Genomic DNA, 16,741 nt, shown 5'->3' with positions numbered 1-16,741 from the left:
CTCTTGTGATTGTGTTTTAGCCATACAATGTTCCCACGCCCATCCCTCCACCAGTGTACATTTCCTACCACCAATATTTCCTGTATCCCTCCTGCCACCCCCCTACCCCAGCCTGCTTCTATGACAGGCACTTTTCTTCTCTGTCTCTCTGTCTCTCTGTCTCTCTGTCTCTCTCTCTCTCTCTCCCCTTATGTTTTTTTTAATATCCCAAAAATGAGTATAATCATTCTGTGTTTGACCCTCTCCTTCTGACTCATTTCACTCAGCATGATACTCTCCATGTCCATCCATGTATAAGTGAATTTCATGACTTCATTGCTCTTTCTAATAGCTGTATAGTATTCCTTTCTATAGATTTACCATAGTTTCTTTAACCGGTTGTCTATTCTCTGGCACTCGGGTTGTTTCCAGATTCTGGCTATTGTGAACAGTGCTGCAATGAGTATACAAGTGCAGATGGCATTTCTACTGTGCTTTTTCGCACCCTTGGGATATATTCCCAGAAGTGGTATTGCTGGGTCATATGGGAGCTCAGTTTGTAGTTTTTTGAGGAATGTCCATATCGTTTTCCAAGAAGGCTGGACCAGTCAGCATCCCACCAATAATGATTGTCACTCATGTTTTTAAAGCCATTTGTTAAAAATGAAAGATTTGGCTTCCCATTTTTGTATTCACCTGGTTTCGGAAGTCGATCTGATTCAGTCTCTGCAATCAGTCCTGACTGTAGACTATCAGATCAGTTACACCACAGTTAGACATGTGGAAGAGAGGTAGGAACCCACCTTCCAGGCAGTCACAGATGACCAGAGAGTCTTTGTGCTTTGAGTGGAGTTCTTCAGACATCATTCTCATCGGTCATCTAGGATTCTCTGCAGTTTCTAGTTCTTGTTTTGTTTTGGGTGCCACTCTGCAGTGCTCAGGACTTACTCCTGGCACTGTGCTCCGGGGGCTAAATGTACCAGGAATTGAACCAGAGTTCTACAGCATGCAAGACAAAGCACCTTAGCCCCTGTGCTGGATTCCCAGCCCACATATGTGACTTTCAATATGATTTCCTCTTGGAATTATTATTATTATATGTATTTTGCCAGGGCTGGAGCGATAGCACAGCCGGTAGGGCGTTCGCCTTACAAGCGGCCAACATGGCCGACCCGAGTTCGATTTCTCCGCCCCTCTCGGAGAGCCCGGCAAGCTACCGAGAGTATTCGATATGCCAGACACAGTAACAACAAAGTCTCCAATGGAGACGTTACTGGGCCCGCTCGAGCAAATCGACGATCAACGGGAGGGCCTTTACCTTTACCTTTTAATGACTTTAGGGTACAATGTTACTGGGCCTGCTCGAGCAAATCGATGAACAACAGGAGGTCAGTGACAGTGACAGTGACAGGATACTCCCATGATGTGGTACTTCGTCATTCTTATTCTCGAATGTTGGCCTGGCCGATACTGAGGGTACAGTACTTGCAGAATGAACTGCACTTGTTGGAAGAGACCTACCAGGACTTCAGTGGAGGGGGCGAACTTTCCCTGAGGCATGGAGGCCAAACGCGCGAGGTGATGGGCTCACCTGTTGGTGTCTGTGCCAAGGGCTCACACCCACCCAGGTGTCACTGACACAGGCCTGCAGGTCAGGAGCCAGAGTGTACATGGTGCCCACGAACAGGGAAACAGACCATCCACTTGCTATGTCGGGTCTGTGTTAGACTTTCTGAGTCACCTGCGGGTCAGACCATCTGGCTTCAGGACCTGGAAGCAAGGGTGGACATCAAGATGGATTGAAAGCTTCTGAATCAGTCCTGGAGCCCGCAGTCCATGGCAGACGGGTCTGCTCTCAGGCCTACGTGCCACAGGCCAGCTCCTGGCCAGCTCATATATTATTCTGAGTCACTAGCACCGAAGGTACACATGTTAGTGTCCCCACCCTAGCCAGATGATAATCACAAAGTCCCGCCTCTGGGGGAGCCCTCAGCCTTGCCCCAGAGCTAAGACAGAGCAGGACACCAGCTTGTCTGCAAGCCCTACATTGGAGAAATTACCCATTTGGTTGGAACCACTTGAGTGAGTTCAAGGTGCAGTCATTAGATCGGGTCCAAATGAAAGACTGAAAACTGAGACTCACAGAACAAGTCCTGAGTACCAGCTGTGCCCCTTCCCCAGCCCCCTACGTCCACCCCCATGGGTCTAGGCCATGCCTGGCTTTCTGCTTCAGCCACAGTGGAGTCTACTGATCTCAGACTCTGAAGGTCCCTAGAACATCCCCAAGGGGGCTGGCTAAAATGATAGTTTCTGACTGTCCCTGGCCGATTTTGCTGGGGAGGTCCTGGAACTCACTTGTCTCTGGAGTAAAGATTCGGTGATCTCGTTCGGAGGCCGTGCTCTTGGCAGACTAGATTCATGGATGCTTGGAGACTTGATTCAGGCAAGAAGAGAAGAAGGGCGTTGGGGGGCGGGGAGGGCAGGGAGAAAGGAGCCCCTGATCTGGTCTTATCCTTGCCGTGTTTTGGAGTGGGGCGTTGGAGACCCAGAGTGACTGAGTAACCAGGTCAGGCCACACTGGAGGTTTCACCCTACCACATGTGAATGGTTCCTCCACCACCTGACAGGATGCTTCCATACCTGGGAGCCTGGCTGTGGCGTTGGCAGAGCGTGTAAGTGTGAGGACTGGCCGGGCAGTGCTCAGTGACAGGTGGCATGGCCAGGCCTTCCCCAGGCCCAGTTGAGTGAGTGAAGTCCAGTGAGGAGAGTGGCTGGCCCCCCTTTGCCCACTCTGAGCATTGGAGGATGGCGGGGGCCGGGGGGGATACTGGCTTCCTGCCCCTCAGCTCTATGCCTGATACTGGCCTTCAGCTCAAGCTCAGGCTCTGTTGCCTTGCTTCGGCCCTAGGACTAGGACAGAGAGCAGTTCATATGCAGACATCTGGTTAGGTCCTGGGAGATTTCTGTGACCTCTTGGTCAGAGGTAAGGACTGTTCCAATGACCGAACTATCATTTTAGCCAGCCCCTTTGGGGATGTTCTAGGGACCTTCAGAGTCTGAGATCAGTAGATTCCACTGTGGCTAAAGCAGACACACACACACACGCACACACACACACACACACACACACACACACACACACACACACACACACACACACATCCCCTTCTCTGCCTTGGGCCCAGCTCTTGCCTTTGTTTCCTAAGCAGACTTTGTCTGTATGGCTCTGCCCTGGGCACCAGGCTGCCCCAGGGACCGAAGAAGCAGCCCTCGCGGATGGGACTGGAGTGTTCGGTAATATGTGCACCCCCTCACCCCCATTGCAAACCTTGGGGAAGGGCAGGGTTCTCCCGAGCAGGCTTCCAGCTGTGGTCTGGTGCTCTCTCCTCTATGTAGCAAGGTTCCTGCGTTCCTTGTTTGATTGCGCTTCTCAGATGCTATGTTTTCACACGGCTCATACGATGGTGAGCATCTTTGAGCATTAAGGGGTTTTTTTTTTTCCTTTTAAGCGGAGGATAGTCTCCCCAGCGTTGTTCATAGGCTTGGGGGTCACTGCTTGGCAATCCTTGACCCAGCTGTGTGGGCCTCGCAGTACTAGGGGAGTACCATGCTGCTCAGGATGCCAGGCAGTGCCAGGGATCAAACTTGGGGCCTCTGGGTACAAGACATGCATGCCAGTCTTATGAGCTGCCCTCTCGGGAAAATATTTTTAATTAAGGTATGTACAGTTTGTTAGGTCTAATGCTATTGCCAACTTGGTAGATGATAGTGTATAATGTAGCTTATAGGCACAGGAGGACCAGAAATTCATTCATGGGAATGACTTTCCCTGTGTTTTGTTGTAATCTTTCATCACGATGGTCAGAACCAACACCCCTCCCTACCCCCGTCCCCACTCTCTGCCAGGTATGCTGGTGTCAGAGGAAACTGGCTCTGGACCTTTGTTTCCCAAAGTGAACAATATAACCTCCTGGGGGACAGGTGTTGGACTCATGGCGGGGAGGGAGGGGCGGTATTACTATCCTTTGTTGCAGTGGGGAGGGTCACTTTCTGTTTTTGATTTTTTTTTTTTTTTTTACTTTTTGGGTAATACCCAGTGATGCACAGAGTTTGGTTACTCTTGGCTCTGCACTCAGGAAATATTCCTGGCAGTGCCCTGGGGACCATATGGGATGCTGGGGATCAAACCCAGGTTGGCCATGTGCAAGGCAAACGCCCTATTCTCTGTACTATGGCTCCAGCCCCTCACTTTCTGTTTGTTCTTTAAAGAAGGTAAATTCCTAGAGAGACATTGATTTTTTTTTTCTTGAAAAGGGGGTGCCATTTCTTAATTGGGAGTCCCATGGGCCTCTCCCTGCAAGTTCCCAGGAAATTCCAGTCTCATGTGTGAAAACTTCCTAAGTGGGACACAAGAGGGTTGGGAGAAAAATCTCCCAAATATGTGTGTGTGTGTGGGGGGGGGGGGTGTCTCCAGCACAACCACACAAGGCTGAGGGGGGACAACTAGTAAGACGACAAAGATGTCCCAGGAAGGAAGCAAGGTCGGAAGGGTTCGAAATAACAGTTAAGAAAATCCTCCTCAGGGGCTGGAGCCATAGCACAGTGGGTAGGGCATTTGCCTTGCATGAGGCCAACCCGGTTCGATTCCCAGCATCCCATCTCATATGGTCCCCTGAGCACCACCAGGAGTAATTCGTGCGTGCAGAGCTAGGAGTAACCCCTAAGCAATGCTGGGTGTGACCCCAAAAAGCAAATAAATAAAGAAAGAAAATAAAGAAAATCCGCTTCAGGGCTGCATTCTTCGACCCCCCTGCCCTGCAGCTCTGACCACACCCCCACACCCCCATCGCACCCAATCCCCGCCTGTGCTGAGGACCCCTGGTCTGGAGGATTCCTTTTCTTTCTGGGTCTCCTGAACCGGCAGGGTAGGGTCTGGATGGCGAGTGAGAGTCAGTCAACTCCTGTGTCTTCAGGCCTCGGGTGTCGGGGATGGGCGTCGGGCTGGGGGCGGGGGCCTTGACCAGAGCAGGGACTCGCTTTGTTTCTGGGTTCACCCGTGGCAGCTCCTCCCTGGACCCCAGCTTTCTCCCATACCCCGCGTGTCCACACTTGCTCCTCGCAGCCCACTGGCTTCCTCTGCCTGGTGCCCTCACCCGTCCCGGCTCCCTCCCTGCCCAGCACACTCCCCTGGGCGCCCTCCAGCACTGCAGACTGCCCGGTCCCCAGCCCGCCTAATGAGAGCCTTGTTAAATGGATGTTTCCGAGCAGATCATCATTCCCTGCAATTGCCGTTTATTGCAAATTCAGGCTGTACCGTTTCTCAGGGGAACACATAATGGGGCCTCCCCAGGTAGGCAGAATTGTCTGGAGGAAGAGAGTAATAACGGAGATGATGGTGTACAGCCCGACGGGGAGGGAATTAGCGCCGTGCTGGTGGATGCCGAGTGGCCGCGCGGGTACTAAGTGGGAATTCAACCCTCCTGCAGGCAGTGCGAGACATCCGCAGCTCCCTGGGCTTTATCCTCACGCAGGATGCTCCGGGGCCTGGCCGCGCCTGGCCCTGACCGAGCGCCCTCACCGTCTCCCCTTTTCTCCCTTCTCTGAAACCTTGCAGCGGAGCTGGGCGAGTGCGAGCTTCCGGAACACTCACCAGAGCTTGTGTCTGAGTTTCGGTTCATCCCCAATCAGACAGAGGCGATGGAGTTTGATATCTTCCAGCGGTGGAAAGAGTGCAGGTACCGTGGCACGCCTGCAGGGTCTCCAGGCGGTGTTCTGTCTGTCGGTCCAAAGGCTCTCGGGAGGACTGTCCACCCACAGCCCCACGCTTCACTCCTCTCCCGTGCCTCGGTCCTGTCCCCGGACGTCCTGTCCCACACTCCTGTTTGGAGGTGACAGAGCCTGGCCCTGACGGGCACCTGGCTTTGTCCTGGCTTCCTGCAGAGAGAGAGCCCCCGGGGGCCTCCTTCCATATTCCTCACACCTGGGCCGGATCTTCTCCATATGGCCCTTTAGAAACCACTAGAAATAGGTCTCACTGTTTCTGGTCCCTAAGACCATGTGTTTTATACGTATGTTTCAGGACCCAGATCACCATCCAGCCCTGGCCTTTGTCTCCTGGCTCTCCACTCTGCCCTCTGTGTGCCCACCATGCCTGACGTTCTAGTCTGGTGCCACCTCTCTTCCTGCCTGCCCCCTGCCTCCCAGGCTCTGCCGGTTCCAAACCCCTCTGGGACTCCAGAACTTAGCAGGTTTCCTGGTGCCTCCCCCTTTCCGTCTCCCTGTCCTTCTGCAGAGCTTGGACCTTTATGGAAAAATGAAATAATGAGCCCACTCATGGGTGGGTGCACTGGGGATGGCCTCGCAGGGTGGCCATAAAGTCCTTGTACTTCACCACCCCCCAACACACACACACACACACACACACACACACACACACGTGCACGTGTGTGCATGGATACACACATACTCATATACAGTCACACATACAGACACAATCACACACTCACACAGAGACAGACACACAGAAATATACACACAGTCATACACTCACATAAGCACACACACTTATACTCACAGTCACACACATAGACACATACAGACACACACGTATACACTTACACACAGATACACTCATACCGTCACACATACACACAGACACACACAGACCCACACTCACACACACACTTACACACAGACACACAGACACATACAGCCATACACACACACTCACATACACACCCACACACAAACTCACACAGACACACACACTCATACACAAACTCACACAGACACACACACTCATACACACACAGTCACACACATAGAGACACAGATACACACGTACACACTTACACACAGATACACTCATACCATCTCACATACACACAGACACACACAGACCCACACTCATACCACACACACAGATACACACAGACACATACAGTAACACACACACTCACACATAGGCACTTACACACTCATACACACAGACACATACTCACATATGCACCCACACTCACAGAAACTCACACAGACACACACATACATACACATACACACACACACAACCTCACACCTCTCCCTGCAGCCTGTGCCATCAGCCATCCACAGGGCTCCCTTCTCGCCCACCTCTTGTGCACGTCTGTCCACAATCTACATGCTGGGAAACAGCGGTTTCCTCCTTGCGGTCTTGTTCCTGCTCTCTGCCTCTCTGTGCTCTGAGCCTTGTCCTGTTGGTGTGACTCAGTGTCCCTCCTTGTGGCCGGGGCTGGGGAATGTGGTGCGGTCTCTCTGAGCTGCAGCTCACACGAATTTCCATTGTCTTTCGAAGGGGGAAGAGCCCTGCGCAAGCGGAACTCTCCTACCTGAATAAGGCCAAGTGGCTGGAGATGTATGGGGTGGACATGCACGTGGTCAGGGTAAGGACTCTGCTCATCTTGGTCCCCGGGGCTGGCGGTGCCTGGGCTGGGTGGAACCAGTGTGCAATTTCATCACATGGTACTGAAACGGGTTGCGTTTGGTTTTTGCATTTTGGTGACCTGTTGGAACCCTTTACTGAAACTTCGTTTCTTTGCAGGGAAGAGATGGTTGTGAATATTCCCTTGGACTGACCCCAACGGGCATATTAATCTTTGAAGGAGCTAACAAAATCGGCTTATTCTTTTGGTAATTCTGTTTCATCTGATTTTTCAAAAATGTCTTTCTTGTTTTTTTTTTTTCATTTTTTATAATTTTATTTATTAAATCACCGTGAGAGCAGTTACAAAGCTTTCGGGTCTGAGTCTTGGTCATACAGTGAAACACCCGTACCTTCACCAGTGCCCATTCTCCACCCCCAACAAACCCAGTATACCCCCATCCCACACCCTCCCCCTACCTGTGGGGCAGATGATTTCCATATTACTCTCTCTCTACTTTGATCACATTCAATTAAAAAATGTCTTTTTTGATTGTGTGTTGGTGGGATGATGTGGGCTGGATGATGGTTGATCGGCACCAGTGCCGGGATGCCTTGGCAAAGCCACACACCATCGTGCTGTGTCTGTGGGGGTCCCAACCTGGGCGGTGCCCCTGGCATGCCAATGGACAGTGGCTTTGTTGCCAGTCCTAAGCTTAAAATGAGGAGAACAGGACGTTGCTGTTTGTTGAGTCGAATATGTCGCTCCCAATCGTGGGCCCTCGTACACCATTCTCTCCCTCCCTCTCTCTGTCCAGGCCTAAAATCACCAAAATGGATTTTAAAAAGAGCAAGTTGACCCTGGTGGTGGTAGAAGATGATGATCAGGTAGGCCTGGCTACAAGCTCTGTCCTGGCAGCATCCCCCCGCTGTCCTATGCTGCATCCCCCCTCCCCTCTTCACTGCATGCTCTGTGCTTATCAGCCCCTCCCTCTCCCCCGAAGGGCCGGGAGCAAGAACACACCTTCGTGTTCCGGCTGGACAGCGCCCGGACCTGCAAGCACCTCTGGAAGTGTGCTGTGGAACACCACTCCTTCTTCCGGCTGCGCACCCCGGGGAACAGCAAATCCCACCGCTCTGATTTCATGAGGCTGGGCTCCCGTTTCCGATTCAGGTAGGGAGGTGCTGCCTCCCCCGGCAGCCCGATTGCTGTTGGCCATCAGGTCTTGCGTGTTCCGTGGTTTTGGGTTTTTTATTTTTTTATTTATTTATTTTTTTTTGCTTTTTGGGTCACACCCAGTGATGCACAGAGGTTACTTCCTGGCTTTGCACTCAGGAGTTACTCCTGACGGTGCTCGAGGGACCATATGGGATGCTGGGAATCGAACCTGGGTCAGCCGCGTGCAAGGCAAACGCCCTACCCGCTGTACTATCGCTCCAGCCCCCTCCCGCCCGTAGTATTTCTTTATGACGAGTGGAGGGTTGTGTTTGCATCCGGAGACTTGAGTTGTAAATCCGACAACTCAGTGAGTTGTACATTCATTCTTCAGAGCTGGCCTTCCGTCGAATCATTCTTCAGCCTCTTGTCTCCCCATTGATAAAATGAGGGAAAATTGATAAAATGGGACTCGGGTGAGGCTGGGGTGATAGTACAGCGGGTAGGGCATTTGCCTTGCACGCAGCTGACCTGGGTTTGATCCCCAGCATCCTTTATGGTCCCCTGCTCACTGCCAGGAGTAATTACTGAGTGCAGAGCTAGGACTAAGCCCTGAGCATCGTCAGGGGTGACCCAAAAAAAGCGAAAAAATAAAATGAAATAAGATCCAGGCAGGCTCTTTGATCCAAGGAGGAAACTGGTCTGGGATCCCATCCAGGCCAGCCTCCCTTCTGCACTTTGAGGAGGAACTGTGGAAGGTAGGGGAGTCTGGAGAGGAGATTACCTCTCGAGGTGTGAATAGCAGGTAGCTAGCGGCTGCTCCTGACTGATAAATATAGACCCAGAGTGGCCGGATGAAGCTGTGGCAGATCAAACACAGCACAGCTCCTGGAAGCGACAGCCGCACGTCACGTAGGTGGAATCCAGCGGGTCGGAGATAGTGGTGCTTGCTTTGGCATCGCCAGGAGGTCCAAGGTTCAGCTCAGTGGGCATTGATAACAGCCTTTTAAACGACTTCAATGTCCGTGTGATGTGCTTCTGGAGAGGCGATTTTATGTACAAATCAATGCTCTCTTATTCACATATTCCAAGTGCTGGGGCCTGCCAGGTGTGGGTGGCCACGTGGCTGGGCCCTCGACTGTCAGGGATTGGCAGAGGAGACTGATGTCCAGGTGGAAGCCTTTAGGGACTGTGGCTCCATCCAGCGAGTTGTGGTTTCGTTGAAATTGACTTCAGAGCCCTGGAAAAGAAAAGGTTGCTTCCGCGTGTGGGTCACCTGATGATAACTAACGTGCAGTTCCACGATCCACTCTCCAGCGGGCGGACAGAGTACCAGGCGACTCACGGCTCCAGGTTAAGAAGAACCAACACCTTCGAGAGGAAGCCAAGCAAACGCTACCCGTCCCGAAGACATTCCACCTTCAAAGGTTGGGTGCTGGGTTCTGTTGCCGTTGGAGTTTCACACTGGAGCTCAGCTGGGGAAGCCCCGGGGAACTGAGGGAAGTAGTTGGGGGAGGGACCTGGTGCTGTCCTGCCCTGTCCAGACTTTTTGAAAAAATGCCCTGGGTGGTGGGGACCCCTGAGGATGTCCTGGTGGTCCCTAGCACTGCAGGGCCCAAGCATTTCTGCACTCTGGGGCGCGTACTTTGAACCACCTGGCACAGTTGCCTGGGTACTACTGGGAGTGCCCCTGGGCCCCCTGAGCACTGCTTCGGAGTCCTTACCACCCAGCCCCACCATAAAAGAAAACAAAATTCTTGATGGGATGCCCTTGGGAGTCCGGCCACGTCTGCCTCCCGCTGGTGTTTTCCTGTGGGCATTTATTTCCTTTTCCTCCTCCACATTTCTTGTGCCCCGTTGCTGCTTTTGCACTGGGGAGGCAGGAATAAGAGCAGAGGTCAGTGACTCTTCCTGTGGACCACGATTCTCGGTCCCACAGTGACTCTCAGCCTTGCAGTGTCCACACTTGACCCATCAGAGCAGTTCCCGATCATGCACCTGCTCTGCCCTTGCGGGTAGCCAGCCTTGAGGACGCTTCCGCCTCTGCCCCTTCTTGGCAGACCCCGTGGTGGGGCTGTCCTGGGGGGCGGCGGGGAGGGGCATCCTTCCTGCTGAGCCCAGGAGAGGGGCCTGTGAGCTCTTCCAGACCCCGGGGTGCGTGGCTCTTCCCTCTTCTCCAGCCCAAGTTCTGGCACCCGAGTGAAATCTCTTCACCATTTCTCAAAGCTCCTCCTCTTTGCAACCTGAAGGAGTCTGATAGCTGTGCTCTGTCCCTGCATGGTGCCTTTCCACCCACGCCTCCAGGGACGTGCCTGCCCCCAGCGCTTGGCGCCCGTTACACTGCTGACTTGCTCACCTTCCACTGCTCTCATGCTCGTCCACTCTGCCCCTCCAGGGCCAGCCAGGACTGTTGGTGTCCTTGGCGTCCCTTGCCTTGGCGTCCCGAGTGTCTGGTCCCGGAGGGGCCCTCAGCTTTCCCAAGGGGAGCTGAAGAGGCTGGACAGAGCCAAGAGAAAGCAGTTGACCCTAGGGGGGCAGGGGCGAAAGACAAAAACAGTTGTGGCCCAGGTGAAGAGCCACCCCGGGGGGTCGGGACTGTCCTGAGGTCCCACACGTCTTCCTGAGACACTGTCACCACGTGGGGAAGGAAGACGGTTCTCCCCGACATCTTGCCTCTCTTTTTCTCCTCCACAGCGAGCAACCCGGTGATCGCCGCCCAGCTCTGGTAAGTGCGTCTCCCCAGGCTCTGGGCTCTGGGCTCTGGCTTTTATTCTCTGCGGTTATCTTGCTTTTCAGCGTGGACTGTTCCCTTAATACAATGAAATCTCACCAGTGAGTCACCTGCTAGTTTGTGTTTTGTTTTTCCTCTCCGCTGCCTGGCTATACCATCCTCTTGGCTCTCCAAAAGTACACAATAGACCGTTCCAAGGGCCTTTGTTTTGGGGGGAGGGGGGTGGAAACACAGCAGCTTTGTTTGAGTGGCTTGAGCTGTTTGCTCGAACCGTGGGTGATGAAGGTGATTGGAATGTGCACCGCCACGCAGGGTGCAGGGGGCATCGCAAGGCGGGGACCCAGGAGAGCCGTGCTCCCGAGAGAGCGGGCAGGACTCACCTGGTGGCGCCCAGGAAGGCCCTTAGAGGACAAACTCATTGATGTTCCCTCCGGAGAAGAAGAGGGACTCTGGACTAGAAGACTAGCCCACGGTCAGTCTCCCTTTTTTTTTTCTGGAAGGTTCCCATGAATGAATGAAGATGTACACTGGGTGCCCACCTTGTTCTCCCACTCAGAGCGGGGACCAGCTATGACCCCCGGAGCTTGCTTGACTGGCCCCTTCTCTCGCCCCAAGTGGTCCTTGATCTTTTCCATCCATAGGAGGCCCCTGCAAAGCTTTGGAGTCTCTCCCCATCTCTATCCCAGCCAGGTTGTGCCTTCATCAGGCCGGTGGGATGAGTCGTGGGACCAGCCCCTGTGACTCTGCAGCCCCCCAGCTGGCTGTGGCCGGAGGCTGACCGCTCCTCTCTGCCTCTCGTTCTCCCCGGAAGCAGCCGTTTTCTGGCGTTAGTGTTGGCACATGGGTAGGCTCAGACTGGAGTGTCACAAATGGTCTCAAGTGACTTCAGCACTGTGCCTCAGTGGCAGCCACTGACCCGGATGCTTGTCCACAAGCAGCTCGGTTGCTGTGCTATGCTGGATATGTCATCGGGACAATTCGGGTGTACACGTGGGATGGGGTAAGGGGGGGGTGCTGACCCCCTGTGGCCATGGCGGTTTCCTTTTTTGCATCTCTTTGCACTTTTTTGGTGTTTTTTTGGGGGGGGGAGGGGTGCAGTGGGGGGTGGCCACACCTGGTGGTGCTCAGGACTTAACTCCTGGTGGTGCCTTGGGGAATGATATGGGGCACCAGGGATGGAACCCGGGCCAGCCGTGTGCAGCTGCTATACTGTCACTTTGGCCCCTCCTTTCCCTCTTGAAGATGAGGTGGGGCTAGACCCATGTCCTTTGGAAGCTGTTAGCCCTGATTCAGAGTCCCCAGAAGAAACCTGCCTTCTATAGAAGGTCCAGGTACAGAAGTGGCCACAGCGGAGCCACCCTGGGGCCGGGAGGCAGTGCAGTGCTTAGGGCTCATGTGCCAGGCCTGCGTGCAGTCATGGTGCCACATGTGCCCGCAGGCATCCCCAGGTGCGGTTCTGGTGGCCTCCTAGCATTGCCAGGGTGGCCCAGGTATCCCCAGCACCCCAGGGCCCGAGCAGCAGCACCTCCTCAGGTCCTTGCATCAAACCGGCAGCCTGGCTGGCTGAAATCTCCGTGGGGAGATTCATCGGGGGGGGGGGAACCCCAGACTGCTTGGGAGTGTCCCCCCCCCCAAAGAAATTAAAACTGGACCAGGGGCTGGAGCGATAGCAGAGCAGGTAGGGCATTTGCCTTGCACGTGGCTGACCTGGGTTCGATTCCCAGCATCCCATATGGTGCCCTGAGCACTGCCAGGAGTAATTCCTGAGCGCATGAGCCAGGAGTAACCCCTGTGCATCACTGGGTGTGTGGTCCAAAAAGCAAAAGACAAAAACAAACACAAAAACAAAAAAACTGGACCAGCTCTGGGTGAGGCTGCAGCATGGGGCGGAAGGGGTTGCCCTCTCTTGCCCCCACCACCATAGGCAGCCCCCAGGCACCTCCAAGCAACCCCAAGGTCGTCTAGGTTCTCTGACCCTGCACATCCCAGCAGGAAGTCCCTGCCGCATGTCCAGTCGCAAGTCTGAGGGCAAGGCACCCCCGGTGCTGGGCACAGAGTCTGACTCTGGTCTTGGGGTTCAGTTCTCAGCTTCCCGAGAAGCGTCTCCGAGGTCCTGTGGCACTGCTGGGCACCACGTCCCTGCTCTGCAGAGTGGAAGGAGGTGGCAGTGATTTTGCATGGCTTCATTTTAGGGCTCCACACATGTGCCCTGCTTCCTGGGTCCTGGTCGAGGGCGTGGCTCAGAGCGTGTCTGTACTTTCTCGCCTGTCTGGCTTTTCGTGCTCAGGGCTTTGTCCGCGGTAGCAGCAGTCCGTTGCTTTCTGAGGCTATCATTGTTTTGTTTGCTTGTTTTCCCCTAATAAAATGACATGTTCCTTTTGAGCGTCTCGTGGAGATTACATGTATGGGGAACAAAACAAACTGAAAAAAAAAAAAGAAAGAAAACCCCAACAGTAAATACACCCTTTGGGAACAAATGAGCTAATAACTAGTGTTTGCAGCTGTGCCATTGCTCCTCGCAGCCGGTGGGGTCCTGGGGTGAAGAGGATGGCTGGGGGTGCTGTGGGGGCCACAGCTGGAACTGTGCTCGGGGCCCAGGGCTGATCCCAGGGCGCCTTGCAGAGCCCTTAACGTTCCTGATGGGAGGGAGGTGCGTCTCAGCGGCCTGCTGGCGCAGAGCCTCATGCCATGCACAGACCATCACTGCTCTGTGGAAGCAGAGCCCGTCCGCCCCTGAGCCAGACTCGTCACAGTGACCTGTCCCCTCTCTTTGTGCCTTCATTTCGGACACACGCCCCAGTCTTGGCAGCCCAGGGGTTGGCTTCAGACGTTGCTTTTTCCCCACCCTGGCAGCTGCCAAACGTGCAGGTTCAACACTCGAGTTGTTGCAGCCAGCCTTCTCCTGCCCTATACAGATGCATTCTGTAACCCAGCACCATTCGACTTAGGAAAACGGGAATCCCGACATCGGGGCGGGCCTTCTGGGCTGGGTGGGGAGACTTGAGCGACAGTGACCGGAGCAGGTGTGGCCAGGTGACCCTGAGGAGGTATCCTAGTACTCGTGAAAACGAGGTGTGGGGATGTAGACCAGCCCCCTCGCCTTGTGGTGTGGATTAAATGACAACAGATGTGAGGCTCTCAAGAGGGAGCCTTGTATGATGAACATTCCAAAGGGTGGCCCGGTGCCAGCTGCCTGGTTGCTTTCTGCAGGACCCACGGTGGCAAAGGCTCAGCCGTGGTAGGTGGTGCTCCCTCTGGCTGGAGAAAGCCCTCGGCCTCCCACGGGCCCCTCCCAGCCGATCCAGCTCAGGCCCGCAGAGGCAGCTAAAATGCCACCAACACAGACCATCACAGGCCAGGTTCTGCGCCACCATCTGCAGCTTGGCTTTGTGAGCGTCAGGTGATGAAGAAAAATCGCTTCTTGGTCTCTGGTTCCATGTATTCGTGAGGCGGTTAATATCCAAAAGGGAATCGCTTAGAGGAAAGTGCCTGACAATATGAGAAAAAGTGTATGGTTGTTGATAATTCCACTTCACAGCCTGATCCATTACAGCTCTCTTTTTTTTTTTCTTCTTTTAGCTCTAAAACAAATCCTGAAGTCCATAATTACCAGGTGAGATTTTTGCTTTTAAAAGTTTTTATGGCAGGGGCTGGAGTAGGTAATACTGCGATTAAAGCACTTGTCTGGTGCACTGCTGGCCCGGTTCAACCCCCTGAACTATGTACAGTCTCCTGAGCACTGCTAGGAATGACCCCGGCACCACGTGGTATGGCCCTAGTACAGTCTTTGGTGTGGTACTTCTTGGCTTCTCAGTTTCTGCACTGCAGGCATGATGCTTTCAGTCAGATTTTAAGGGAATCAGGACAGGGGCTGGCCTGTCGCTCTGTGGGATGCACACACACCCACATAAGGTCATGCACGGAAACAGTCAGACACACACAAGGATATACACAGACACACAACGACACACACACACGTAGATAGGCACGGACACAATGACACAGGTAGGACATGCACAGACATCCAGTGACACACGTAAAAACAAGCACAGACACACACGTAAAGATAAGCAGAGGTAAGTACATGTGTGTAAGGATATGCACTGACATACGTGTGATGTGCAGACATGGCACATGTAAGGACATGCACATGCAGTGACCCATGTAAGATCATGCACATACAGTGACACACATGTAAGGGCAAGAACACAATGATATACATGTAAAGACATGCACATGCACAGTTACACACAAGAACACACACTGGCACGCATGTAAAAATACGCAGGCACAATGACACATGTAAGGGCGTGCGCAGACACCCATGTAAGGGCATGCACACACAAGGACACACATGTGAGGACACACAAACGCCGTACTTTGCTTGATTTTATCCTTGAGGAAAATGAGGGCACTTTTCTCCCACACCCAGCCTGCTCTCTCCCGGCCACTGGGGCTACCCTCTGCGCTGCCCAGCTGTCCACGAGCAGGGACACTCGTTTCCATTTCTAGATGGTTGGAGACAGCGTCTTAGGAGCACTGGGGCGAGGCCGTCTCTTGTCACTGCCCAGAGAACATGATGTCCTTGAGTTGTGCCTCGGGAGAAGCGGTTCCTCCTTCACTCCCCTCTTCCTCCTCCCGGCCCTGGGGCGCCCATTGTGGTGTGGAGAGGATTGGGAAATCCTTCTGCCCCAATGCTCCTTTGAGTCACTCATTAGATGTGGGGACACACCCAGTGTTGCCCAGGGCCCATGCCTGCCGCTCCGTGGGTGCTCAGGTGGCACTGTGGGGGATTAAACCTGACTCTCGTCCCTCCCTGGCCTGGGCTCTCCCCCTTGAACCCTGGCCTAGGCCCCCAGCATGTCCTTCCCTAATCCAGTGTCTCCGAATGCAGTTTTCTTCATGGACACGCCTGAAGCTAACCTCCCCCCCTCTCGCTTTTGAGTGGGTGCTCAGTGACCAGAACCTTCTAGTCTGCTCTGTAGAGTAGTGTGTTAGGACAGCCCTCCCGGTCTCCACAGGGGTCCCTGAATCATAGTCACCCAGGGAAGGGGGGGACTTCTCATTTTGGTTTTCTTGTAAGGCTGTTTGGGCTATGAGTGACTGGGATGCTGGGGCAGGAGGTTGGGTGGCTCAGTGATGAGTGCTTGATGCCGAGAGGAAAGGTCAGACCACACAGGTGCAGCTCGGAGCCACCCCTCCGTCCCCGCCCTGTCTTCTCCACTTGCACCATGGAGGCGAGTGTGGATACCACATCCCTGGAAAGGGCTTCCCAGGCATTGTTTTTCACTCTGCCTCTTTGGCCACCCCGGGTCTTGGGCCCCTGGTGAGCCCTGGAAGGGCTGTATTGCTCTGTCAGGGCCTGGTGTGGTGCCAGGAACTGGCTGCAGGGTCTGGGCTCCACGCTTCACATGGGGAGGGCTTAGGGGTGCGAGCACCGAGAAGGACCCAGGCTGGGCCTTGGCCATGGAGCACCCCC

At 54.0% G+C, this 16,741-nt stretch overlaps 1 protein-coding gene across 5 annotated transcripts in view; it reads left to right on the top strand.

The window, feature by feature from the left end:
• The window catches only part of EPB41L4B (erythrocyte membrane protein band 4.1 like 4B), a 164,620-nt gene that overhangs the window by 63,295 nt on the left and 84,584 nt on the right, over nt 1-16,741 (top strand). For all 5 annotated transcript variants that reach the window (XM_056117022.1, XM_056117021.1, XM_056117019.1 and 2 more), the window contains exons 7-14: nt 5,594-5,714; nt 7,310-7,397; nt 7,556-7,644; nt 8,194-8,263; nt 8,380-8,549; nt 9,849-9,958; nt 11,226-11,256; nt 14,842-14,875. In XM_056117022.1, the coding sequence (XP_055972997.1) occupies nt 5,594-5,714; nt 7,310-7,397; nt 7,556-7,644; nt 8,194-8,263; nt 8,380-8,549; nt 9,849-9,958; nt 11,226-11,256; nt 14,842-14,875 (713 nt within the window). The remainder of the gene's footprint in view (nt 1-5,593; nt 5,715-7,309; nt 7,398-7,555; nt 7,645-8,193; nt 8,264-8,379; nt 8,550-9,848; nt 9,959-11,225; nt 11,257-14,841; nt 14,876-16,741) is intronic.

Source organism: Sorex fumeus, unplaced genomic scaffold, assembly GCF_029834395.1.
Source record: "Sorex fumeus unplaced genomic scaffold, SorFum_2.1 ptg000034l, whole genome shotgun sequence".
In the NCBI taxonomy this organism is placed as follows: Eukaryota; Metazoa; Chordata; class Mammalia; order Eulipotyphla; family Soricidae; genus Sorex; species Sorex fumeus.
This window is presented reverse-complemented; position numbering and strand designations above follow the sequence as displayed.